Genomic DNA, 26898 nt, shown 5'->3' on the forward strand with positions numbered 1-26898 from the left:
TACAGTGCCTTATGAGATTGAACCATTATATTGTAAACTCCTTGGGGCAGAGAACAAGTCTTTATGCTTGTAAAGTGCCAAGGACGTCTGGCTCTATATAGATTTCATCATAATCTCAGATTATTAAAACAGAAATAGGTAAGAAAGCACCTCAGTAGGATACCAAAAAAAATGGACCCCACTTCAGAAAAGCACTTTAGCACGATAACTGGACTCTGGGGGACATGGCTGGATTGCTTTGCTGTATCAGAGCCTGAATCTTCCTCCTGCCAAGGCAGCACTCGGAGCACCACTCCTAAATGCGGTAGTAATTCTAGAAGCCCTAAGGAAAGTCAGGATAACACCACTGATTTTATAAATAAGGATCTTTATTTAGAATATTGTTGAAAACATTCTTGGCAACCACATTGTATAAATATATAAAGTTAAAGTTTGGCACAACAAACCAAGCAACATTAAATATTTAATTCCTTTTTTTTTGTATTTTTGTTTGGGTTTTTTTTTTTTTTTTTTTTTTTGCAAAGCAACTCTTATTTACAATTATACAAAAAAGTTTTATAAAAAATGGTCCACAACCTTATTTTGGGCAGGATTGGGGGTAACAGTAAGGAAGTCTCATGTAATTACTCCTGAGATTCATCTAGTTTTCTTCTTTTCAAAAGTGTTACCAGAACTCAAGAGCCTGGTTCCCATTCCCCAAAGCACAGATTATAAACATCGGCCATGTTGTGCTATGCAATTTTACCTCTAGACATATTAAATAGCTTTAGTTCAACAACCAATAAATAATTAAGTGTATTTTGAAGTAATATAGGCTTGAAAAATTATATATTTGAAGGAATTTTCAGAGATATTTTAGAACTGGAAAAAGAAATATTTAGTCTTTTCAAGGCAGGTCTTTGAGCTTGCAGCATATAGCAGTTTGTGTTTGCACAACAGTGCAGCTGGACCTGTCTTTATAACACTTGGTAGATGGGATTGCTGCTGCTGGAGTCATGGGGAATCTGGGTGCAGTTGGTAGGTGAGGGAATCTGGGCTCCACTCTCACTCAGGGTAGCGCCTTCTTGGGGTGAGCAGGGGTTGCCTTCAGCTCCACCTTCCACTGTAGGCAGCACTGGGCAGGTGGAGTTATCTGTGGAAATCCTCTCCACAATGCTTGATAGACAGTCCAGGCTGGAGACAACTGAACTCTTCCCATGTTTTGGATCTAAGGATAGAGGGAAAAGGAGATCAATAAACCCAATGAGTAATTGGGGAAATAGTTCTTCTAGAGGACCCAAAAAACAACCAGCCTTGCATGGCTCTGAGCACATAAAGGTTCAGTGGAAATGTATACGAAATAAATATTATTGAAAGATGCCAATCAGTCAAAATCAGAGACAATATTAGAACTTGCAAAGTGGTGAAGGGCCCGAGCGTCAAACTTTGGATGTGAACTACCACTAGTCTGAGGGAATTTGGAGCCAGGGTTTTGGTTCGATACAGAAAGGGGGTTAGTTGCTCTGGATTCAGCTGAGAACTTCTCCAAGGTTTGGATCCAAGGTTTTGGGTGGGTCAGTCTCTGTTGCAAAGCAGTTTAAAATCTGAAGCCTGTTTTCAGAGACGAATATGCACGCCAAAGCACAGTGTAAGGAATATAATTGTTACATGAAATGCACATACAAGATGTCCCCATATTTGCAAACAGAATCATGGAAACAATTGGGGGAGGGGGTGTCCTGAATCAGTGCCCACAGCTTGCTGGCTGAGCACAAGTGGTGACAGAAGGGGCAGGGGAAGTTTGCTCTGCTGACAGTCTCCACCTCCATACACTTGTCTTTGGCATTAAGGCAAATACTCACCATTTGGTGATTCTGTGTAGTAGTTGCTGTCATAGCTATTCCTCCTGCGAGAGCTGCAAGAGGGCCCACTGTACTCCATCTGGAAACCAAAAGAATGGATGCATATCACCAGCTCAGAAGCAGAATTTTCACGAAGTCTCCAATAACCATCTAATTTCATATTCCAGTCTCTGATCTGCACCATAGCCCCAGTCCTTGCTGAAATATGGTAAATTTTTAGCTTCCCAGAATGAGGGAAAAAAACCTTTCCGGGAAGATATTAAATCCAGAATATTTTATATTACTGAATGATTCCAAGGATTTTTTGCCACACACAAAGAAAAATTCATAACATTGTAATCAGTGATTACGCCGACTCTTCGAATTACAATACAGAACATTTGGTCCTTGATTTGTTAATGGAGTTGGTGGGGAAAGCACTTAATTGTCATAATATTTTAAAAGTGTTTTCCCCATCAATAGTCTTTTTTCTTCACGCTCTTTTTATTATCGTTTCATACAGAAAAACAGCCTGCGGGATATGGTTTATATTTTGATACTTTCACACACAATAGCAGGGATTCTACCACCAAAAGAAAAGAGAATGCTGCATTTTGAGGAGGGGTTAGTTACATAAAGCTTCCCACAGCTCTAGCTAACTCTATTATCCTCCCAAACATTCAGCTCCAGTAATGACCACACACTTCAGGGAATAGCCCTCTGTCCCGGTGGCTCTTAAACCTTTATTGTGATTCCCATCTCAGAGGTACTCTGTGCTTGAGGAGTGGGGGCCAGCGACAGCTAAGCTGCAGCCCTAGCTGTACAATGAGGTGAAGAGATTCCCCTTGCTTCCCTACTCCAGGATCAGGTGCTCCCCTCCCCTCGGGTTTCCCTTATAAGGATCAGAGACTTGTGGAACCCAAGCAAGACTTCTCCAGAGCTGCACTACAGGTGAGCAGGAACGTCAGTTCCCCAATCTGCAGCTGCACTATGGTCACAGAGGAAACCCCTTCCTAAGGGGTGCCCTCATAAGGGCCCCAGCTCTCCTCACTGAAATCAAAGTGTGATAGCACCAACTGTGACTGAGTCCTATCTCTCACCAGCCCTCCTGTGACTCCCACGTTTATTTCAAGGGGATATAGCTAGGATCCCCTAGCTACTCTGCCCCAGGTCTGTCCTTGCAGGGTTCAGAGAGAAGGACAGCAGGCACATCGGAATGGGGATCCCTACCTTTCCTAGGGATCAACCACTCCCCTCCTTACACTCACAGGGGTTTCAAAGACGGGCTCCCCGACCAGAGTATGTAAGGGACCCCATCTCCCTTCACAGGCAGGGGCCAGGATACATAGGAGCCCTCTCCCCGATCAGGGTAGAACTGGGGACCACATCTCCCACCCCTGGGTCCCGGGAACACGTTGGGACTTCCTGTTTCTTTCTCAGGGATCATGATGGGGGTGCCGGGGCTCCTCTCCTTCCTCCCGAGGATCAGGGTACAGGAGGGGGGCCTCATTTCCCATCTCATGGGCCTGGAAGCCGCCCCGCACTCACCATGCCATCGGAGCAGTTGGAGCGGGGGCTGGAGGCGTCTGACTCGCCGCTGTAGTGCTCCAGCCCCGGATAGTAGCTGTCCTCCTGCTCCCGCAGCAGCGCCTGCAGGCTCTCGATGTAGCGGATGGCGTTGCGCAGGATCTCCACCTTGGGCAGGCGCTGGTTGGGGTTGGTGGAGGTGCAGCGCTTGAGCGTCTCGAACGCCTCGTTCACTTTGCTGAGCCGCCGCCGCTCCCGCATGGTGGCCGCCTTCCGCCGGTCGGCGTTGGTGGTCTTCCGCTTGCAGGCTTTGCAAGCCCACAGCAGGCAGCGGCCGGCCTGGTGGTGGCCGCTGGGCGCCCTGATGTGCTCGTCCTCGTGGTGGTGCGCGTGGTGGTGGGGGTGCTCCTCCGGCTTCAGCAAGCCACCCACGTGCACCAGCCGCGGGTCCAGGTCCTCGAAGAAGTGCATGTCCGAGGTGTTGAAGCAGGGGTCATCGTAAAAGTCATCGGCAGCCGAGAAGGAGCAGAGGGAGCCATCCGTTATCTCCATGGGGCCTAACAAGTCCATGGGGGCAGCAAAGGGTGGGGTGGACAGGAATAAAAGCAGGGGCAGAAGCCACAGGAACCCAGCCGACCAGTGCAAAGCAAACTGCTTTAATCAGGGAGTTTATTTTCCAGCCGCCAGATTAATCTAGTTTAACTCCCCCCTAGACTTTTAATGGAGTCGCTCTTACACCACAGTCTCCAATTAGTTGAGAGAGAGACACTTTCCTAGGCTTAGACAAAATAGTTCTTTAGCTTTGGCTGGTGATTGTCTCTCTTCCCCAGTTCAGAGCTGCCTTGGCATAACACTCAAATACCCTCCCCTGATGCCCATCCAGATAGCACAATTTGTGACTCTATTTATCCCAAAACCTTGCTTGAGGGCGGGTGGGGATTCCTGCAGGACGAGCTCCCTTTCACCTGTCGGCCAATCCCTTAGCCCCAAGGAGGCAGCGGCTGGGGTCTTGGAGGGGGTGGGCAGGGAAGGGGTCGCGTCTGATTGGAGGGCAGCTGGAGCCCTTGTCAGGCAAAAGTTGTAGGAAACTTTTTGCAAATGTCAAACTGCAGCCAGAAAATAAGCGTCACAGTGGGATCATCTTTATTTTAACTCTTTTCTGCATGAGCGCTCCTGTTCTCACCCTTGTTCAAATGGTATTTTAGACTTTTGTATTTATGTAAATGTTTTGGGATATTATTTTTATGTAAAGGCTTCTTGATTAATAATATTGCAAAGAAAATAAAAACAACTATATTCAGGTTGTGATCTGTGCTACTCCTACCGAGTCTTTTGCTACGTGCAAAAGATTTCTGCTGTTAAACTGAACTATTGGCTATTGCAGATGAGATAGAGCTAGCTAGCTAAAATAGATATTTCTCTTTTCTTTTATTGCACTTTGCAAAAGTTCTCTTCTGTTCAGCGATTAAGAAACAATAAAATAAAACGAGAGAACCAAACGATTGACAAAGTAACGAATATACATTCCTTTAATGGTAGCTTTAAAATGTATCTTCACGGTGCTTGATATATTGACGGGTATCATTTGTAAGAGAACATTGGCCCTTCTTGTAAATATAGGAATCGCAACTTTTTCGTTCAGACGAAAATATAGCTTCGCATTGCAGGTTGATTTTTCTTCCTATTGTAATTTGTCTTTTCAGGAAATGCGAGTGAGCTGGGCGCTGTTTTTAGAATCACACAGATGCATTTTATGTTTTTTTCCCCCCTCTCTTTCTCTCCAGCCTTTAGTGTCTCTCCTAAGAACCTAATATTTTCTCATCCAATGATTTGCAAAAGTGAAAAAAATAATGCTGTGTAACTTTTGTAACTAGGAATAGGGTTCAGTTGATTTTCAAGGAATCCGGGAAGCAGTCTGAAGGCGAAAAGGACTATTGTATTTTCGGTGTTTTCCCCTCTAAATCATTTTCTTTGATTGATTAAATCAGTTTGTGGTCTGATAGGAGAAAACATTGAATGGTTCGAAAACTTTCCACGTAGACTTCACATCACTTTGAATAGACGTGACTCCGTTGTAATAGTAATGCCATGTCTGGCCAGATAATAGTACTCATGAGTTTGATTTGTAAAAGAACCCCCTAAAATAATTCGAAATCGAGCTGGAGAGCGTCCCAGCCTTTTCCTGAACACCACGCGAGCCGCCTGGTGTATGCCCACTTGCCAGCTCCCTATTTAGAAAGGAGGGGACACTGACATTGATCGCCGGCTTCCCGCTGAAGATGCAATTGATTTGTTTGTTTGTTACTATCTCTGGTTTGCTTTTTACTGTATGCAAAGCTGTGAGAATAGGGACCCAGAAGAAAAGGAGGGGAAAGCTGTTTAAGAGAAAACTGGAGATGTGGCACCTTTAAATAAAGGAAATGAGTTTTAAAGTGGGTGTGGGGAGTTTGTGTCAAGAGTGTATAGAGAATGGCTCCTGAAAGGCAAACATTGCCTTAGATTATCTAGAACATGGGTAGGCAACCTATGGCATGTGTGCCGAAGACGGCATGCAGGCTGATTTTCAGTGGCACTCACACTGCCCGGGTCCTGGCCACCGGTCTGGGGGGACGCTGCATTTTAATTTAATTGTAAATTGTAAATGAAGCTTCTTAAACATTTTAAAAACCTTATTTACTTTACATACAACAATTGTTTAGAGGCAACAGAGGGTCCTGTGGCACCTTTAAGACTAACAGAAGTATTAGGAGCATAAGCTTTCCTGGGTAAGAACCTCACTGCTTCACTTGCATCTGAAGAAGTGAGGTTCTTACCCACGAAAGCTTATGCTCCCAATACTTCTGTTAGTCTTAAAGGTGCCACAGGACCCTCTGTTGCTTCTTACAGATTCAGACTAACACGGCTATCCCTCTGATACTTAACAATTGTTTAGTTACATATTATAAACGTATAGAAAAAGACCTTCTAAAAACGTTAAAATGTATTACTGGCACTCGAAAACTTAAATTAGAGTGAATAAATGAAGACTCGGCACAACACTTCTGAAAGGTTGCCGACCCCTGATCTAGAAATATATTCAACCTTCAAGTCACGCGTCAGCCTTTCGGATGACTGAGAAAGGTATTACGTGGGGTTTGTGGTAATGCTGAGTCTAAAATGAAAGAAGCGGATTGTAATCACGTACCGCTGCAAGTCTCTGGTGTGGACTTGCTTTGCAGAAAGAGGAGGAGGCCACCCCGCCATTTTTCCCCTTCCCGTCCTCCCAGTGGGTTTATTCCAGCCCTCGTTGAGTTTTGGGCTGTCTCAGGCACAGAAATAGAAGTTGATCAGCCTGCCCGGATTTGTGCTCCGCTCTCCCAAATCTTTTCCAGGCTGATAACGTGTGGTGGCTGGGCGGAGGGGGTGGGGTAGAGATCTTTCTAACACGACGGAGAAATCAGATGTAAATCTAGACGAGGGAGGAAATGTTGCGCTGGGGGGAAAGGAGAGAGTGGCCTAGCGGTGTGTTCAAAGGGCATCACGCACGGGAGGGAGTTCCTGGCAGCCCCGTTAGAGCCCTTGGGGCTAGGGCATGGTGGGACGCAGCGCAGCGGGCCCGTGCAACGAGCCCCTCAAGCTCATGAGTAAAAAACATGCCACCAAAGGCCCACGGAAGCCGTCTGGACGCCGGCTAGATGGGGGTTGGGGGAAGAGGGGAAGGCAGGAGAAATGCGGGGGAGGGGAAGGAATACAGGGGAGTCAGTCGCTAGCGAAGGTTACACAAGCACGGAGCCAGTAGGGGGCGATAAAGCCTTGCCCAGCAGCTCTTCGCTGCTCCATAGGTGGCTGCGTGGCCGTGCAGGCTTAGCCAGTCCTGCCCGCCCCCGGCGCGGCGCGGAGGAGCGGGGCGCCTGTGGAATCCCGCGGGTGATTTTGGTTAGACACTTACACCGAGTCCCACCCGTCTAATGGGGGCGGGGGGGTTAATCTAAACGCGCAGAATTACGAAAGCTAGACGCCCCCACCCACCCCGCACACATTGCACAACTCGCCCGCTAGGGGACGCCCCCTCACTCTCTAAAACTGCATAGTTCACGCAGCTGACAAAGCTTCACAGAAACCCCGTTGGTCTCAGCCCGTCTCAGGCTCAAGCTGTCTCTTTAAATGCGGCTCCTGAAATATTACTCAGAAGGTTCTTACTGTCATGGTGCCACCTGCAGAGGAAACCCCTGTGCTGCAAGGAACACCTGGGGCAACTTTTTAGGTGAGCAAGTGCAGGGGTGGCTCTATGTTTTTTGCCACCCCAAGCACGGCAGTCAGGCGGGCTTCGGTGGCATGCCTGTGTGCGGTCCGCGGTCACTCGGATTCGGTGGCATTTCTGCATGTGGTCTGCCGGTCCCGCAGCTTCAGCGTACTTGCCGCCGAATTGCTGCCGAAACCGCGGGACCGGCGGACCTCCCGCAGGCATGCCACCGAAGGCCGCCTGACTGTCGCCCTCACAGCAACCGACACGCCGCCCCCCGCGGCTTGGCGCCCCAGGTGCAGGCTTACTGCGCTGGTGCCTGGAGCTGCCCCTGAGCAAGTGTAATGCCGACTGGATTGAACCTGGGACCTCTGGAGCTTAGTGCCTGAGCCTCTAGGGTCTGAGCGAAAAGCCAACTGCCTGCTAGCTAAGGCTGTAGAGCAGACTCATTTTATCTCTCTCTTTAAGTGGTCTCCTGCCACTAGATGGGACAGAGCATCACACCCAGGAGGTGTGTGGGTTACATAAGCAGCCTTACCATAATATCCTGGCTATTGCACCAGTTTAACTGGGTTGGCGGGACTTGTGGTGCCCCAACCCCGCTGGAGCCAGGCAGCGGGAAAAGGCATGTGTTGAGGCTGGAAGAGGCGTGCCAAGCCCAAGCAGAGCTATTACAAGCCTGGACAGTTTGGGGCTATGTTTTGACCTTACAGAAAACAACTGTGTGTGGAGGGTGGGTAACTGCTGGAGCAGCACTTGAGGCCCCATGTTGGTTTAGGAGACATGACCTAACACTGGTTAATTGCAGTCATGTATTTCAGGGACAAGTTGATTCCTCTAAAAAAGCAATGGATTAATGCATTAATAACGAAGCCCCTTAGGAGAACTGAGTTCAGAACTATTTGTAGCTATCACCTCAGTGCAGCAGAGCAATAGCGGGTTTGATGTGGCCTACTATGGCATTTTGATTTGCACTGCGAATTACCCCTTTACATAAGAAGATCTGTTTGTAAAACACTGTAATGTGCCTTGTGTGGTCGCAGCACAGCGCTCTAAAAAACCCCACCTCAACAAGAGGCGTAGCTACCAGCGCTGGTGCACTGTCTACACTGGTGCTTTGCAGCGCTGAAACTTGCTGCGCTCAGGTGTTTTTCCAGAAACCAGAGCCAGAAAATTGCAGCCCTGTAAATTGCCAGTGTAGCCAAACCCTTAGAGACGGAATCTGACACCCGTCCTCACTCATCCTGAGTACTCTCTTGCTGTGCATGCACTCCCATACATTTCAGTGGGAGTTTGGCCCTTAGAAAAAAAATGTCAGCACCAAACAAATGCTGGGACCCTCCCTTTACAGAGTTCACATATAACATTTAGAATGCTTTGCTCGCAGTTTAGAATATCACTTATTTCTAGCGTTTTAGCTGATGTTAATTCTCTGCTGATTTAGAAGTGTTTGAACAATTTCACCTCAGCTTCTGTTTTAAAGAGGCCGATCCTGCAAAGACTTATGTATGCGATTAACTTCCCATGGATAAGATTACCCACAGGAGTAGGGATACTTGCATGTGTGTTTGCAGTTAGCATTAACTGGACTTTCATAACCTTTAATCCCACATCTATGATCGGTGATTAGTTGTTTTAATAAATAAAACAAAACAATAATAATTAAATTATAAATGGGGTTTTAAAACTGCTTAGCAGCTTCTGCTTGGAAGGGTGCAACAGTATATGTGTGTGTTTTCCAGCACGCTAACATTGTTCATGAAATAAAGCAATAACAAATATTTGAAATTAACATCCCCCCCCCCAGTTCAATTCAGAACTTACTTTGCTGGTTTCATGGAATGGTTAGTTCTTTTCCTTCTGGGTACATAAATCAAGTAAGAAATTGTTGAGTTTATGTTTGCACTAACAAACTCAGCAATGTTATGAGAGAATGTTATATTTAATGTATTTGTGTACATTTCAGAAGAATTGTAAGAATGTAAAAAAAAATCACAAAACTGACAATAAAGTTGTATCTAAGTAAATTGTTAATTTAATTCATCTGCTGTAGTGCTCACACCATAGTGGACCTGGTCATCCATGTGGTGTACATCTGCAACTCCCATTGACTTCAGTGGAGGTTCTGGGTGGGCAAGGTGTTCAGGATTAGACCCGCAGTGAGCACTAGAACAAGAAGGATAACTACAGGCAAGAGGTGAATCTTAAGCCACAATAGAGTAATAAATAATAATATATATATATATATTTAAAATCTAATCTGGCCTAAAATTAGTTTCCCTTCTGCAGTTATACACATAGTGTGAAATCCTGGCTCCATTGTAGTCAAGGCCAAAGCTCCCATTGACTTCAATGGGGACCTCTATTTTATTCATAGTCCATAAAATTAAAATATTTACTGTAGTCCAATCCTGAATTCCTTTTCATACAACAGTTCAATTAGATTATTTATTAATGATTAATTCTTTTTAATGTAATTTCATTTTTCAAGAGTTCCCAATTTTCCATTTAAAAAGTCCTTATGCCTTCTCCGATAGAGCCAAAGCAGAGCCCTATTAGTCACATTGTACCATTGCCCCCCCCAAAATCAGTTTTGTTTTAAACAGAAAACTGTCTAGGTTTAATATTGTTCTGACTCTCCACTACCTCCTTCTTTCACTTTGTCCCCAGCGCTGAAAAGCGATATGTCCCAATGAGATCAGCTATTGACCACCCTAACACATTCATAATTATATATCCCAGCTGTTCCTGAGAGGTAAAGTAGCAAACTTGTGGAACTTTTCTTGTTTCAACCTTTTGCTATTCTAACAGTGATTCTTGGGCAGAAAAAGAAATTGACTTTCCTTTTTCTTTGTGAAGTATTTCCCTAGCAACTAAACAAAGTAAAAATATGTATTTTAATAATATTAGATGTGTAATAAACCATATTTATTTCAAATGAGAAATTGGGAAGAAGGGTGGCATATTAGAATTGTTAAGAGCGTGAGACAGGGAGATAGGGCTGCTTGGTTCTACTTTTGGCTATGTCAAAGGCTTACTGTATGACCTTGTCAAGCCATTTAACTTTTCTTTAACTTAGTTGTCCCATTTGCGAAATGGGAATAATTTATAACTATATATAGCAGTGTTATCTGGCCCTTTAAGAGGAGTTCAAAGATCAGCTCTAAACCTGTTCCTGGTTCAGCCTTCAAATAAGGCATTCTGGAACTTGTACAGCTAGACTATTGGAGTTGTAGGCTAGGCAGCAATGACTGCTGGGAAAGGGAGTAGAGCTATAAAGAGTTCCCTTTCCCCAGTAAGGCAGAAACTAGGGAGGTAGCAACCCTTTGTGGGGTATTCCTCCTGAACAGATTTTACGCTTGGTCTCTCCAATCAAAGGTCTTGGGAAGTATTTTGGAAGACTCTTGAGAAAAAGTCTAAATGGAGTGCCAAGGAGCTGGTTAAAGTAGTGAGCATTTGGTAGCGTTTTGGGTTAGTGAGCCTGGGGGAAACCTGGAGAGAGCAGAAGCTACTTGTTGGTTGCCACCAAAGACCTGTGGCAGAAGTCCAGTGATAAAGGATGACATGAGAGTCCCTGCACTGTAAATATTGGATTCATTTTGGACTATTTGTTTTGTTGGACTTCCCTTTAGCCTGCAATGGGAGAAGTTTTGGGAGTTGGCTAGGGGACTAAATTAGCCTTCCAAGATGAAAACTGAGTGAGCCTGCACCAGATTCTGGAAAGGTAAATGACTCAAATAGCATTGTGGAGAGGTATTGTGAGAATTGTTCACAAACTACTTGAATGTTTGTTTGTTTTTTGTGTTTTTTTTTTTTTAAACTGTAATGTGTTATTGGAGGAGTAGTTTGGTTGCATTCACAACTAACTATTGTACCAGCATTTTGGTATTTACAAAGGGCTGAAGTCTGTTACCCATGCTTACATTAAATGGAAATCAGAGGAACTAATTATGGAATAAGGTACTGTTCAACATGAGTATGGGTATTGGAATCTGATCCAGAGATGGAAGCATCCCTTTAACTATTGCAGCAGCCTAGGAAAATGATCCCAAACATTGCCATTTACAAGTACAGTGTTTAGACCATTCTGGTGGAATACTGTAGCATTTTTATGGTAGAAGGTAGAGGAAGTTATTTTTTCCATAAGAAGCTGAACCGTCCACTGGAGTAATAGAAGGGAGATTGGGAAAGTGACTTAGATGGAGTAAGGTGTTACCAAAATAAGTAAGTGGCTAGAATGTCTGATTTACAGAAATTGGCACTTGCTACAGCTGTGTGCAGCACAGCAAACTAAGAAATCAGACAGTTTTCACTTGACTGCAGTTTTCTGGAGTTTTGTTTTCCTCCTTAGCAGATAAATAAAGGGACAATTCTGATATTAAAGGTGCAGTATGTATGCTTAAAGAAATCTTGCCTGTAGATAAGTATTAGCATATATATAAAGGAGAGAGTAAATCGAGAATAATAGCATTATATCTACAAAGTGCCTTTTTTAAATCTAGAAATTGTATCTTTTCCAAAGATATTAGGAATATTAGAGTATTAATAACAATTTGAAGAAAATTTCAAATACACTAGCTACTCTTTTGATGTAGGCAACTCCAAAGTGTTTAAATTTTGTCATACAGTGATTTAGTTCTATATTGGGAATACAGTAGTAACATACTGAAAAGCAAAATTGAGTAGCAACTAAAAGGGCCACTCAAGGAGTGCCCAATGAGCCATAGCTATACTGGATACATTGAGAATACAACATTGGACATTACTATTTCCTGCCTACAGCTAATTTGGGAAATTCTGATGGTTGGTCCACTAAGTAATAGCAGACTGTGTATGGGAATTAATGCAGTTGCCTAGGTCTCAATCTAGCCAGGAGACTATGGTTAATACCTCAGTTTGCCCTGGTATCTGTGATGGCAAATGGTAGAGAACTGTTTTAAATCTTATCTGAAAGATGGTTTGACAGCTTGTACATGTATTTTCACCCTCTTTGGAAAACTGTAAGTGTTATTAAACATATGCCTTGTGAGGTATTATTTGAAAACTTAATTTATTGATTACTATTGTCCTGGTAAGATGTATGGCAACACTGTATGTAAAGTTATAGGAGTCTACTGTATATTACTAAAGACATGTTCTCAGTCTGAGGAAGAGTCACAAACAAGTTCCCTAAAGACAAAGGTTAATCTATGCTTCAGCCAGGTGTCAACAAAAATCAAATGGACTCTCACCTGGTTAAGTGGCCATTCTTTGACAGGAAAGAGGATGTGGGTGAAAAAAATTACATCTTGACAAAAACAGCTGGGGGTTCTTGAACACACAGACTGTCTCCCAAACCTCAGCTAGAGATGATTCTCAAAGAAGAGAACGACACCCTAAATTATTCCTCCCTACTCATGGCATCAACAAAACTCGAACAAAGGAAGCAGCATGGGAGTGAGGAAGGGATCCTGACAAAGGAATTCAGCCACTAAGACTGCTGTAACATGTGGTGAGAGACCTTTGCTTCGAATTCACTTAGCTTGTTACAGTAGCTATTTGTTGTGTTTTGTTTTCTTGTAACCAATTTATGCCTCATTACTTGTAATCGTTTTATCTAAACAGTGTGTTTGTCATTTTATTAATAGAAATGACGTGCACAAATTCTGTTTTGCCAAACTTTATATGAGCTTGTATTGTCCAGGAGAGCTGGTGGAAAGTCAGGGACTGGAAACTTGCTGATGTTGATCTGCAGTGTAATTCAAGGGTAGCTGGCTGTAGCACTCTTGCAGTATAACTGGGAGTAATCTGAATGCTGGAAGCTTGTGTGTGAGCAGACCAGGTGTTGTAACTCTCACAGCAAAGCAGTGTAAAAGGCATCCCATGTTGGAGAACTGAGGGGACACAGCTGTTCATTTGTCCAGAATGTACCCTGGGTAATGTCCCAGTGCCACAGCAATTCTTAAACAATATGCTGTCCAGCCAGTAGAAGGAATTTCTGGCACACTAGTTCATTACTGATTCAGAGGGAGTTGAGCCATCCATCAAATAGCCTTTTGAGTGCAAGCAAAGCAGATAACTAGCCCAAGTCAGAAACAGTGGAATGCCATGTTCCTACAAATAAGCACTCATAACTGTGTACAAAAAACATTAATATCCTTCAACTTTGAGAAGTGTAGAACTAGAAATAACTTGGATAGAAAGCAATTTATTGAATTACTCTATTATAATTGCTACAAAAGTTAAGAATATCATGGAAATCCCCCTCATTTTAAGAACAAGTCTCTTAAAAAAATATCCATGTAATATTTACCAAGACAGTAAAAATGTTTAAGAATGATTACATAGTACAATCTGTATTGATATAATCTGGAACTAGGGGTACTTCTGCAGCTCTTGACTTGTAGTAACAACAACCCAAATACATGGTTTCCATATTCAGCACCCCCACTATAAAAATAGTTCCAGCACCACTGTATAATATAGTGATTATCTTATTTGTTTAATAATATAAACAGCTATAGTTTCTCCAGTATAGAAATTACTCTGTATTAAAAAGGTTTTTTCTTTAAAAGACCTTATATACTTAAACTCTTCTGCACTAAATAATCCAATCAACCATTTAAGACAGGAAAGAAACCTAGAGGTCTGGTAGTTTCCAAAAAAAAGAAATGTTATTTATGGGTAAGAGACTCTGAAAGGTTAAATTAATGTTGACATTCCCTACATCTAGCAGCCTTAATATCTATGATACAAGGAGGCGGTATATTACAGATTAGATGGTGCTGCACTTTGGAGGAGGCACAGCCCAGAAAGCACAGCCCAGGAGGAAAAGTGTAAAGGGGCAGAGGGGGGGGCGGAGTCATGGGGCTTTAAACCATTATTTCATCTCCTGGATTTTAGCCTCCATTTAGAGCCAAAGCATCCCTGGGGCTGACAACTTACATCAGCCGCCCCTGTGGCTGCCTATAGGTTTGTCCATGGCCCAGAATGGAGATAGTGCCTCAACTATTCCTTCTCTTGCCTCCGTTTTGCCCCTGGCATATCCTTGCACAGAGACTGTGAGGAAGGACAGCACTGGTTTGCATGCATTGGCCCTATGGTGCTGCTCTTCTGGGAGAATTCTTTTGGAGACCGTTGCAACCCCTTTGCAGTCCCTCTACATTGCTGAAGAGATGTACAAGGGGTGCAGTGGTGCCTAGAATCTGTCTCTATGCCTGTTTTTAGCTCTTCCTGTAACCGTTCCATAAGGTAGTCTCCAAGGTTGCCTCTGCCATCTTGGGAACACACAAGCCTGTGAGCATTGGTCAGGAGATCTCCCATCAACTTGATCTTCCGGATCTTGGGTTCAATAAATTGTTTCTTAATAGTACTTGCACTATGAGGGTCTGCATTTTCAATGCTCAGGGCATAAAGCTCTTCAAAATATCCTGTCACTGTTTTCCATTGAACCAATGCTACTTCAAGGGCCTTCACCACATTGGATACATGTTCACAGTTTGGTCTCTGGAAACATAAAAAGCAAGACAGAATTGTCAGTCATTGCTATTTCCCTGAAACACCTGGTTTTCCAAACAAGAAATGCATTGCAGAAGGATACTAGGATTTTGCAACAGCTCCTTCCATTTCTGTGCATTTACTAAATCTTTTCTGAGTCAGTGGTCAGATTCTGCCACTTCCAGTATACTTACTAACAATAACATGTTTCAATTCAGACAGTAAGGATTCAGATAGCTGCAGCTATAACTGAGGTTCATTCTCAAAAAACAAAAAACCCCAAACAAAATATCCCCCACCCCAAAAAAAACCCTCTCTACAATACGGAAACTGAATGTGTTACATTTATTTAAGGGCAACTTTTTTTACTCATGGTGCTATAAATGAATGCTGTGAAGGGCATACAGTAGAAATACACATTTAACTATTTATAGGACACTAGTTTGATACAGAAGTCTGAGGAACCTGAGTCTCCTATAAGAGTTTACACACGATTTCACTGATTTCAAGTTACTCTTGATTTATACTTGTGTAGGGAGATTAACATTTGGCTTAAAATCTTCTGGGCCAAATTCTAGTATACCAGTGTAAAACTGAAGTCACTCTGAGGTCAATGGACTTGCACCACAGAGAACTGAGGCCAGAATCTGGCCCTCAGTTTCAGAGTCAGTAGGCAAAAATTCTGCATAGCTACCTCTACCATAGCAACAAACATCAGACTGACTAGGATAGCAAAACGTTAGGAAAAATATGAATGAGCGCCCTCATTTTATCTTTGACTAGACAAATGCAAACCCTAGAGTCAGGGTTGCATGTCTAATAAAAACAAACAAACAAACAAGAAACAGTCCCTAAAGAACAAGAGTATAAGTGAATATGATTGGGGAATTAAAATATTTGGAAAGCTAATGGTGTATAGACCCAAAGGTTGGGAGTGATAGATATGCACAACAAATGTTTAGAAGAGTTTGCTGATTATGGAAAAGCAGATTTGTCTGCTGCACACCTGGATGATTCTGGTACAGTAATGGCCTCCTCTCTCTTGTAGGTATTTCAGCATGGCCTCTGCAACTTCCTTCTCTTCTTTAGCCTGGTGCCGGAAAAACTTTGAAAAGTTTGGTAGAGCCACGTCAGACTGATCAAAAACTTCACCCTACATATTTAAACAAAAATTGCGGTTAAAGTATGAAAGCCTGGAGTTGGGAAGAAAGAAGGAGGAAATTAATATCCAACAGAATACAGGTCAATCAGATCTAATATTTAAAGGAGAAATTTTTCAATAGTGCTTGTGCTTCTAACTGCCTTCGGCACCTCTAAAAACTTCTACCCCAATTATTACAAATGAAGTAAGTCAAATGTTCCTCCAGATCAGGTAGTCGGTCTCTTTTTAAGAATACATACACACACCCCAGTCCTGAACATTAGACATGAGACTATTGTATTAGTGACACTGTTTGCTTTGAGTGATATGCTCCTATGACTTCTAGCTTCAAATGGGTTTTTGATTTGGGGAAAAAAAATTAAACAGTTATCAGAAATTGATGACTGTCTTTATCTGTAGAGAAAAGTATCCAGATCCTTTCACCATCACCACTAGCAGATGCAGAGGGACCCACTTAGGGCACCAAAATAATCAGCTTCCTCTCCCTCTCCACCAGAGGCAGTGTGTAGGGGGCCAAGTGCCCCCCTTAGACTGGCCTACCAGGGGTGGGGAGGGAGAGGAGCTCCGAGGGGTTGCCCCTGCCTCCCAACCAGGCTCTCTCAGGTAGAAGCGGCTCTGTCCTAGTCCCCACCTAGCTGCCAGGGAGAGCAGCGAAACATGGGGGAAGAGGCGCAGGTAGAGAAGGACAGACCTCGCCCTTCCCCTCCCTGCAGGTAACGTGGGGCTGGGCACAGAGGGTGGTGGGGGTATCACTGGGCAGGGGAGATGTGGGAAGTCATGTGTCCTCCCCTTTAGATTGTGCCCAAAGTATGGGGAGGCACCAGTCGTCTATGCTCTCCACAGATACCAGCAGCCAGGAGGAACCATGTTAGCCTCCTGACATCATTGTTCACTCCATTCTGAAACCATAGCTCTGGATTTTTTTTTTTCCCCCTCTCCTTTACTGCATTGCCGTTAGTTGTTGATACACCTTCATCCCACCCCTTTCCTATCTACTCTTTAGCTGCCCAGTCTCACTCTTCTTAGCCTTATGTTTCACCCTTCTTCTGTCCTCTCTTCTCTCCTTTCCCTTCTTCTGCCTAATCCTTCATATTGAATACCCTCACCCCCCCCCCTCCAAATTGACTTCTTCAGAATGGAAATTTGGGCAACAACAACTCCACAAGACAAAGGGTTATTTAAAAAAAAAATAAAAATAAAAGAATATTGAAACTGCTAAGGGCCCAATCCTGCATTCCTAGCCTACCCAAAATTCCCATTGACTTAACTGGAAATGCTAGGTGCATTAGGAATATAGGATTGGCCCCTTTAAGAGACAGGACTCAGGTAAAACTAACTTTAAGATATGTAAATTTGGAAATATGAAAGAGAAAAGAAAAAAGTTACAACAGATTTGGGTCACAAGAAAAAACAGACTGCATCAGTTTAATCAACTTCCTTATAGACAATGCTGGCTAGTTATTTTCCAAGGGAAATATTACTGGCAACACAACTATATTATGTATACATCTAATTTATACATACACTACCCCCTCCTTAAGGGTACCACTTAGATCTATTATAAATATATTAGAGGCAAAATTCTGCTCCTCTAAATTAATGGCTTTCTAGAGAAGTATAGTACCTTCCGACACTCCAAGATTTAAACTATGCTCAACTATCAGTTTTAGTCATATTGGGTGGAATGCACCCAGAGTGTGGAAAGCCAGTACCAAGATCTCTTCACCATTTAAGTTCCATAACAAGAAGATGCAAGGTAGACCACAGCACATGAGGGCCTCTGCACTATGGAAGAGGATTCTGCATTGGCCCTGCACAGGCTGATTGATGCTTTACACCAAAGCTGATCAAAGGATCTCACAGATACACTCAGGGTCAGATCCTGAAGTCAATCAATGGACATTTTGTCTAAGGAGTGCAGCATGGGGCATGAGATGTAGGGTGCTGATCATCCTTGTTCCCCAACAACTGATTAATAGTTTTTTTGTAAAGTGCACATTTCTTTAATATTTCAGCCTAATGTGTTGTTATTGTTTGATCTGTCGGTTGTGGGCTTTTGTTACTCAGAGTAAAACTAAAGACTTGTCTGCTGAAATCCAGGCATTAGTGTAAAGAGTTTATTTATTATTAAAGTCCATGTAAGATTAACCTCTTTCGGGTCTTCACTTCAAATATCAGTGATGTTCATAGGAAAACAAACTGTTCTTTCACTGATTCACCAACACAACCAGTTTTCACACACAACCTCCACTGCTTTCAAGCAATTTACCCCAAAGCTGCTAGGATTCCTTATTCTTGTCCCCTCTTGTAAACTGATTTTATACACCCAGTTTTCCATATGAGCTTTGCAGAATATACATGGCATTGATTTGTTACTGTGTTATTATAGTTTTGTCAGTGTATCTCTAGTGATTTTAGTGGAGTTGCACTAGTGTAAAATTGAAGTAACACAGTGGTGGAGCAGTCTCATGTATTTGTAAATTTAAAAGCATTCTCTTAAATCCCTTAGTACAGAACAGATCTATTCAAACTACTACTCTGAAGCCTACAATCAGCCCTCTAACAGTTGTCAATATTAGGACAAATAACTAGTAAGATTAAATTAACAGAAGCTTAGAATTTATCCTTCTTTTGCTTCTACTGATGGACTCGTTCTTCTGGGAATAATGCTAATTTCAGCTGAAGCCACAGGGAGAGAGCAGATTATGGCCTACTGTGAACATTCAAAGTATATATAACACTCACTCTAGTAACGGAAAAATACCAAGCCAGATCCTCAGCTGCTGCAAATTAGGCCTGGTCCACACTAACCCCCCCACTTCGAACTAAGATACGCAACTTCTGCTACGTGAATAACGTAGCTGAAGTCGAAGTACCTTAGTTCAAACTTACCGCGGGTCCAGACGCGGCAGGCAGGCTCCACCGTCGACTCCACGTACTCCTCTCGCGGAGCAGGAGTACCGGCGTCGACGGCGAGCACTTCCGGGATCGATTTATCGCGTCTAGACAAGACGCGATAAATCGAACCCAGAAGATCGATTGCTTACCACCGGACCCGGAGGCAAGTATAGACGTACCCTTAATATATGCTGAACTGCAAAGTTAAACTGCTGTGAGAACCTACAAATTGCACGTCTCTGGCCCATAGTGGTCTTTCCTTTCCCCACCCTCAACCAATCTTCATTCAAACTGGAAAAACAACCTAAACACTGACGTGCTGAAAAACAATTGGGGATTTTGATACTACTACACACGCCAAAACTTGAACCCCATACTTCCATTATACCTCAGCAGTGAGATTGGTGCCGGAGTAAAAGTGGGAGTGAGGAATTTAGGATCTGGTCCCATCAATGGAGATTCATTATAACTGATCTCACTGCAAGTGGGTCTCCCATTTATGTCTTTAAGACATGGGAGAGCAAACTATGGTCTGCGGATTGAATCCGTCCCGTCAGGGCTTTCAATCCGGCCCACAGGATTGCCAGCCTTGTGGCGCAGCAGGGCTAAGGCAAGCTCCCTGCCTGCCCTGGCCCCGCACCGCTCCCAGAAGCGGCCAGCACCATGTCTCTATGGCCCCTGGGGGAAGGAGAGCACCCTGTGCTGCCCTTGCCTGCAGGCACCGCCCCCACAGCTCCCATTGTCCAGGAACAGGGAACCACGGCCAATGGGAGTTTCGGGAAGGTACCCACAGGCAAGGGCAGCGCATGGTGGAGCCGCTTGCCCCACCCCACCCCCAGGAGCCACTGCTGGACATGCTGGCCACTTCCAGGAGTGGCACAGGGCCACGGCAAGAAGGGAGCCTGCCTTAGCCCCACTGCCACCCTCGAGCCGCTTGAGGTAAGCGGTGCTGGGCTGGAGCCCACACCCCAAACCCCTCCTGCACCCCACACTCCAATCCCCTGCCCTGAGCCCCCTGCCTCACCCCTCCTGCACCCCAACCCTTTGCCCTGAGCCCCTTCCTGCACACCACACACCCTCCCCCTCCATCCATGGCCCTGCATACAATTTCCCCACTCAGATGTGGCCCTTGGGCCAAAAAGTTTGCCCACCTCTATTTTAAGAGGAGGCTACACGCACATTCTCTCATAATGTTAGCACAACACGGGGACTGCCAACGATAGCTCCAATGCATCACCTTGGTGCCTGGGCACGCTGTACAGCTGTTGGAACACATACAATATCAGGGTTGGAAGGGACCTCAGGAGGTCATCTAGTCCAACCCCCTGCTCAAAGCAGGACCAATCCCCAACTAAATCATCCCAGCAGGATGTCAAGCAAGGCCTTAAAAACCTTTAAGGAAGGAGATTCCACCACCTCCCTAAGTAACCCATTCCAATGGAAAAGTTTTTTCTTAATACCCATCCTAACTCCCTTCCCCCCCACTGCAACTTGAAACCATTGCTCCCTCTTCTGTCATCTACCACCACTGAGAACAGTCTAGCTCCATCCTCTTTGGAACCCCCCCTCAGGTAGTTGAAAGCAGCTATCAAATCCTCCCCCTCACTCTTCTCCCCCCCGTACCTGCTCCCCCCTCCCCCCATGGACTGGAGGGAGGTGAATGAAAGCAGCAACAATACCTAAATTCAACAGGACGCTTCTGGGGGAGGGGGGATTTCTGACCCTGGGCCTGGCCCACTTTTGGCTGGGGAGGGGGGGAGCCTGAGGGAGGCTGGCGCAGCGGGGAGGGAAGCAGAGACGGGGAAGGGTGCTGTCAGGGCGGATGGGCCCGTCGGGGGAAGGGCTGAGCGGGAGGGGGGCAGAAGGCAGCACGAAAGCGGAGCCCGGCGGGAGGCGGGCAGGAAGCAGCAGCAGCGGCGGCGGGGCGGGCGGTACCGCCGCCTTACCAGCGCCTGGAGGCGGTAGGAGAGCTCCAGCAGGGCGCTGGTGACCCCGCACAGGCCTTCCTCCACCGCCGCCGGGAAGTTCTGCCTCGCCCGGCTGCTAACCGCGAGCTGGTGGCCGGGGCACACGGGCAGGCTGCCCCGGCGCTTCTTCAGCCGGGGCTCGGCCATGGCGGCGGGACGAGCCCCCCCGCCACGCGGCGAGGAGAGGAGAGGCCGGGCGCTCCGCGCAGGACTTCTGGCGCGGCGAAGTTCCCCCTGTTACGACACAAAGAGCTGCGCGCCGCGCGCTCTCCGGGCTGCGCTCGCTCTATATAGCCGGCGCGCAGGGCCCTGCAGCAGCCGCTGGCCTCTGGGTGGGGCGCACCTTGCTGCACACCCACAGCGGTACCTGACACGCCTCATCGGCGGTTTTCTGCCCCCAGTGCAACCCCTCCCTCCTTCGCCTGCAGCGCGGGACCCGTCCAGACCTGCCTTAGCCCAGGCAGACGGTCACCGCTGTAACACGATACAGGCACGAAGAATAAGGCTTTGCTGCAAGGCACCCAGAAGAGAGCCTGCTGGGCCTTACAGAGCAAAGAGACTGGCATGAGCCCCAGCTGCTCTGCTTGCTTTGGGGGGTAACTGACCCCAGCACAAAGCTGGTGTGACGTTAGGGTGACCAGATGTCCGATTTTATAGGGACAGTCCTGATTTTTGGGTCTTTTTCTTGTATAGATTCCTATTACCCTCCACCCCCGTCCCAATTTTTCACATTTGCTGTCTGGTCACCCTATGTGAAGTGCTACCCTTCCTGTTTGAGAGTGCTGTATTGCACTCCTGAGGATGGCTACACAAGGTGCAGGGCAATGGATCATCAGGCCTTGCCAGCCCTGACCCAAGAGTTTGCAGTCTGAAAAGAATTCACCCTTTCCTGAATGCATGGTGCAAGTATTAATAACTTTTACAACATTTGAACTCAAGATGGGGCCCTGAACCAAATTCCCCAGATACTGGCTCAGTTTTGATTTTTTTTTTTTTTTTTTTTTTTGCAGCTCAATCCTGTTTCTGTAATGGACCAGATGAAAACAGAGTTTACATTAGGAAAGTTTTGATTCTGATTCATCCTTTGAATCCCCAAGTTTGACTACTTTTACACTAACAAGAATGTGAAGATTTTGACTGCAATATATTGACTCATTTGAATTTGTTATCAAATGCACATTTTCTAACAGGCTGAATATATATGTTTAAAATAAACTCCACAAATTTACAGTGATAAAATAAACCAGAAAACTGAACATCAAACAAACCAAGAAACAAAACAAACAAATAAAGGTTTTAATCAAGTATGTGATAGATTTGGGCTGGATTTTCAAGTTGTGTAAACTGGCATGGTCTCACTGTTACCAACAGAGCTATGCTGATTTACCCCAGTTGAATAGCTGCCTCATTACATCTGAGGTTCTGGTTCAAGCCCATCTCCAACTCTCATACAATTAAAATAGCGTGCATGCTTATACCTACAGCTGTGAGTTTACAATAGCAAATGATGCGAGAGTCAGCAGAATCAACAAAGTTCTCAGCTTCAAGTCTTGCCAAGATCATGCACACGCACATTTGTATTGGATATATGTCTATTAAACCAGCTACAGGATCCAATCTATTTATGTTTTATTTACTTTACATTTAAAACTTGAGCAAAGTGGTGGATAACAGAATTGCTAAAGACAGCAGTGCCAACTGAAGAGACACTTTAGGACATTATCATTTGAGGTACATTTGTTCACTGAAGCATGCATGTACATGCTTCCTTTTAATATCAATGGATATTAAACACAGCGTGTATTGCTAGAACTGAAAACAGCTGATCATAACTTGTGCAATCAGATATATTACCAGGGACAGAGGTGATTTCCAAAAATTCTGGGAACCAATTGATTTATTCCAATATGTGTTTTGTCATCAGAATTAGTCCTTTTGTCTTTGGTAATTCTCACACTATTGTCTGTTAAGGTAACCCTATCTGGCCAGATTAAAATATCACTGATTTTTAATAAAAGTCTAATCCTCTCCTTTCTAGAATAACTTTAAAATATACTCATAAATTTCTAGGGTAACTTCTTGAGTTACTTTATCATATATAATGATAGCTGCATCTCTGTACATTATTAAAGGTAAACCCTTAATTAATATGTGCAGAAGTCAATGAACTTGAAGCACAATTAATCTTAGCACCTTTCAAATTTGATAATTTTCTGTTCACTGATTTTCTGTTTAGTAAGCTTAATGTCACATTTTATTCTATGGAATATTTTTTCAAGCAAATCAGGTGATAGATTAAATAAAATACTACTCCCCCAAAATCTATTCATACATTTTCCATTGGTGTGAATCTTTATTCCATTGCACGTTCTAATTGTTATTAGATGTGACTACATAAGGCAGATCAGATATAATTTGAGAATATTCACGTAAAAAGGATATGTGGGAAAAATGTGAATCTAAAACATATGCTGGTAGTTTAGTATTTACAGCTTTTTAAGATATTTAAATAATCTTTATTCAGACTTCCAAGGGGTGACCTCAGATTCTTCAATTTTTATTTAAATTAAATAAAAGGTTCCAACAAGCAGAATGGGAATTAGTATGTCAATCCCTCATCCTGCAAACACTTAAGCACATAATTATAAGCACTTGATTAGTCCTATTGAAGTCAATAGAACTATATACAAGTAAAGTAAGTATGTGTTTAAACATTTGCTGAGTCTGAGTACGACCTAGTACATACTTAAAAACTTTGGTCAATGTAGAAGCACACCCCTGATTGCTGTAGCTATGGTGATCTGACCCCCAGTGTAGATGCAGCTACATCGACAGAAGCATTGACCTAGCTACCGTCGCTCAGGGATGTGGTGTTCCTATAGCGACAGAAAAATCTCTTCCATCTCTGTAGGCTGTGTCTACACTATGGGATTATGCCAGCATAGCTATGGTTCCGTAGTAAGTACCTTACTTAATAAGTTACAATAATTTCAAAAGAAAGGTGCGTTTATGGTGAAAAAGAGAAATAAGTCACAATATACCACAATTTTTTAAAGTTCCTGGTGGATAAGTGGGTGTTCCCTGTAATGGTCGGAGCAGGGTTCTGAGAGTTAGGACTCTTAGGATCTATTCCAGGGTCTCCCACTGACTTGCTGTGGTACCTTGGGCAAGTCACTTGGGATCTCTGGCCTGGTCCCCACTAAGCCCCCACTTCGGACTAAGGTACACAAATTCAGCTACGTTAATAACGTAGCTGAATTCGAAGTACCTTAGTCCGAACTTACCGCGGGTCCAGACGCGGCAGGAAGGCTCCCCCGTCGATGCCGCGTACTCCTCTCGGCGAGCTGGAGTACTGGCGTCGACGGCGAGCACTTCCGGGATCGATCCGGGATCGATTTATCGCGTCTTAACCAGACGCGATAAATCGATCCCAGAACATCGATTGCCTGCCGCCGGACCCTCCGGTAAGTGAAGACGTACCCTCTGTTTCAGTCAAGGACTGAAACGGGATAGTAGGGAAGGGGGAGATGGGAATGGTACTCTTCTACATTCCTACTTTTAGCCAATGTGACACCTCTTGCAGTAGACTGTGCATGCTCTGCTTGATTTCTCAGGCTGGCTCCCCTTTGGTAGGGTTCATTCCATTAGCCTTCCCTCTTCAGCTGTGAAATAAGTGTCAGTATTGCCATAATCATAGAAATGTAGGGCTGGAAGGGACCTTGAGAAGTCATCAAGTCCAGCCCACTGTGCTGAGGCAGGACGAAGTAAAGCTGGACCATCCCTGACAGGTGCTTGTCTAACCCATTCTTAAAAACCTCCAATGAGGGGGATTCTACAACCTCTGTTGGAAGCGTGTTCCAGTGCTTAACTACCCTTCTAGTTAAAACATTTTTCTTAATAGCTAACCTTAATTTCTCTTGCTGTAGATTAAGCCCATTTCTTCTTGACCTTCGGTCAGTGAACATGAAGAATAATAGATTGCCCTCCTCTTTATAACATCTCTTAACATATTTGAAGACTGTTATCAAGACCCTCTTCAGTCTTCTTTTCTCAAAACTAAACATGCCCAGTTTTTTTAGCCTTTTCTCATAGGTCAGGTTTTCTAAAACTTTTATCATTTTTTTTATCTCCTTTGGATGCTGTTCACGTTGTCCATATCTCTCCTGAAGTGTGGCACCCATAATTGGACACAGTACTTCAGCTGAGGCATCACCAGTGCACAGCAGAGTGCAACAATTATCTTTTGTGTCTGACATACAGGACTCCTGTTGATACATTCCAGAATGCTATTAGCTTTTTTAGCCACTGCATCACATTTTTGACATATTCAATTTGTGACCCACTATAACCTCCAGATCATCTCATGATGAGCATTCAGAATATTTAAGACCCCAGCTGCTGAATCTTATTATATGAGAAGGTTTTCTTCCATTAAAAAAAAAAGGTCTAGCCTTCCTGGATGCAGAGAAAAGCCTATAAAAAGTGAACCCTAAAGTCTTCAGAACCAGAAGGCAAATAAAAAGAACCAAAATATGTTATAAAATCTCATGATTTTCAAGTCAGGGTCATGATTTCTGGGGGACTCATTCATGATTTTTAAATGCTTGGGATTGGTGGGACAGTATTGCAATATGATCCCAAGTGTAAGCACCAGAGTGAGATGTCACTAAAGTAGATTGTGCAGCTCTTCCTGTTATGTTTGTCCCTATCCTTTCTAATCTGCTTTGATCAATAGTAAAATAATTAACAATGTTGATTCTTCAGTTATCATATTGTTAAATTGTATAGTCAATTGCTTGACCGCACATTGGTTTGTTATGAAATATACTCAAGAGACAAAATAACCAATACCAGTTAGGTTTATTGCTGTGAGCCATCCATTATATAGTGTGGAAAAAAACATTCTATACCAGGGGTGGGCAAACTGTGGCTCGCGGGGATCCGGCCCGTGAGCCGTTTTAAGCTGGCCCGTGAGCTCCCGCTGGGGAGCCAGGTTGGGGGCCACACTGGTGCTCCAGCTGGGGCACCGGGTCGGGGGCCGCACCATACAGCTCCCGGAAGCTGCGGCATGGCCCCGCTCTGAATGCTGGGGGCCACTCCACACGTAGGAGCCAGAGAAGGGACATGCCACTGCTTCCAGGAGCCGCTTGAGGTAAGTGCCGCTCGGACCCTGCACCCCTGAGCCTCTCCCCATGCCCCAACCCTTGCCCCAGCCCTGATCCCCCTCCCGCTCTCCAAACCCCTCGATCCCAGCACGGAGCACCCTCCTGTACCCCAAACCTCTCATCTCCAGCCCCACCCCAGAGCCCGCACCCCCAGCCGGAACTTGCACCCCTTCCTGCACTCTTGCCCCAGCCCTGATCCCACTCCGAACCCCTTGGTCCCAGCCCAGAGCACCCTCCTACACCCCAATCTCCTCATCCCCAGCCTCACCCCAGAGCCCTCACCCCCTCCCACACCCCAACCCCAATTGTGTGAGCATGCATGGCACACCATACAATTTCTATTCTTCAACGTGGCCCCAGGCAAAAAAGTGTGCCCACCCCGTTATATACGATACCGGTCTCCGGGATGCCACCTTATGCAGTGTTGTTATATTCACTTTATGTGAAAGATTGCTCCCAAAGTTACACTCCTAATACATCTTTTTATATAGAACCTGTTTGCAAGTGCAAGGTTCTGTGTACGCCATCTGAAACTACCTTTAATAAATCAGCTTTCTACCTTGTTTTTCTGATTCCTAGGTTTACCCTTTATGTCTTTGTTCTGAACACATGCATTCCAAATACCATGGGATGTGAAGGCACCTCCTAGGTTTGTACTAGG

At 44.6% G+C, this 26898-nt stretch overlaps 2 protein-coding genes across 2 annotated transcripts; both read right to left on the reverse strand.

The window, feature by feature from the left end:
* Nucleotides 1–347: 347 nt before the first annotated feature.
* MYOD1 (myogenic differentiation 1) lies at nt 348–4287 on the reverse strand. The gene is made up of 3 exons (XM_054027489.1): nt 3369–4287; nt 1842–1920; nt 348–1207 (listed from the first exon to the last, which is right to left on the reverse strand). The coding sequence occupies exons 1-3, from the start codon at nt 3915–3917 to the stop codon at nt 957–959; spliced, it is 879 nt and encodes a 292-aa protein (XP_053883464.1). The 5' UTR covers nt 3918–4287; the 3' UTR covers nt 348–956.
* A 9449-nt stretch (nt 4288–13736) lies between these two features.
* Nucleotides 13737–21523, reverse strand: LOC128836830 (ferritin light chain-like). The gene is made up of 3 exons (XM_054027490.1): nt 21052–21523; nt 16052–16198; nt 13737–15054 (listed from the first exon to the last, which is right to left on the reverse strand). The coding sequence occupies exons 1-3, from the start codon at nt 21217–21219 to the stop codon at nt 14557–14559; spliced, it is 813 nt and encodes a 270-aa protein (XP_053883465.1). The 5' UTR covers nt 21220–21523; the 3' UTR covers nt 13737–14556.
* Nucleotides 21524–26898: the final 5375 nt, after the last annotated feature.

Source organism: Malaclemys terrapin, chromosome 4 (assembly GCF_027887155.1).
Source record: "Malaclemys terrapin pileata isolate rMalTer1 chromosome 4, rMalTer1.hap1, whole genome shotgun sequence".
NCBI classification, from domain to species: domain Eukaryota; kingdom Metazoa; phylum Chordata; order Testudines; family Emydidae; genus Malaclemys; species Malaclemys terrapin.

What these genes read in the sequence shown, in the direction of transcription:
- MYOD1 (XM_054027489.1), bottom strand. Translation starts at nt 3,917, where the DNA reads ATGGACTTGTTAGGCCCCATGGAGATAACGGATGGCTCCCTCTGCTCC. An exon ending in CCAACTGCTCCGATGGCATG is followed by an intron (nt 1,921 to 3,368) that starts GTGAGTGCGGGG and finishes TTTGGTTTCCAG; the next exon opens with ATGGAGTACAGTGGGCCCTC. An exon ending in CTACACAGAATCACCAAATG is followed by an intron (nt 1,208 to 1,841) that starts GTGAGTATTTGC and finishes CTCTATCCTTAG; the next exon opens with ATCCAAAACATGGGAAGAGT.
- LOC128836830 (XM_054027490.1), bottom strand. Translation starts at nt 21,219, where the DNA reads ATGGCCGAGCCCCGGCTGAAGAAGCGCCGGGGCAGCCTGCCCGTGTGC. An exon ending in CCTACCGCCTCCAGGCGCTG is followed by an intron (nt 16,199 to 21,051) that starts GTAAGGCGGCGG and finishes TTAAATATGTAG; the next exon opens with GGTGAAGTTTTTGATCAGTC. An exon ending in ACTGTACCAGAATCATCCAG is followed by an intron (nt 15,055 to 16,051) that starts GTGTGCAGCAGA and finishes TTATGTTTCCAG; the next exon opens with AGACCAAACTGTGAACATGT.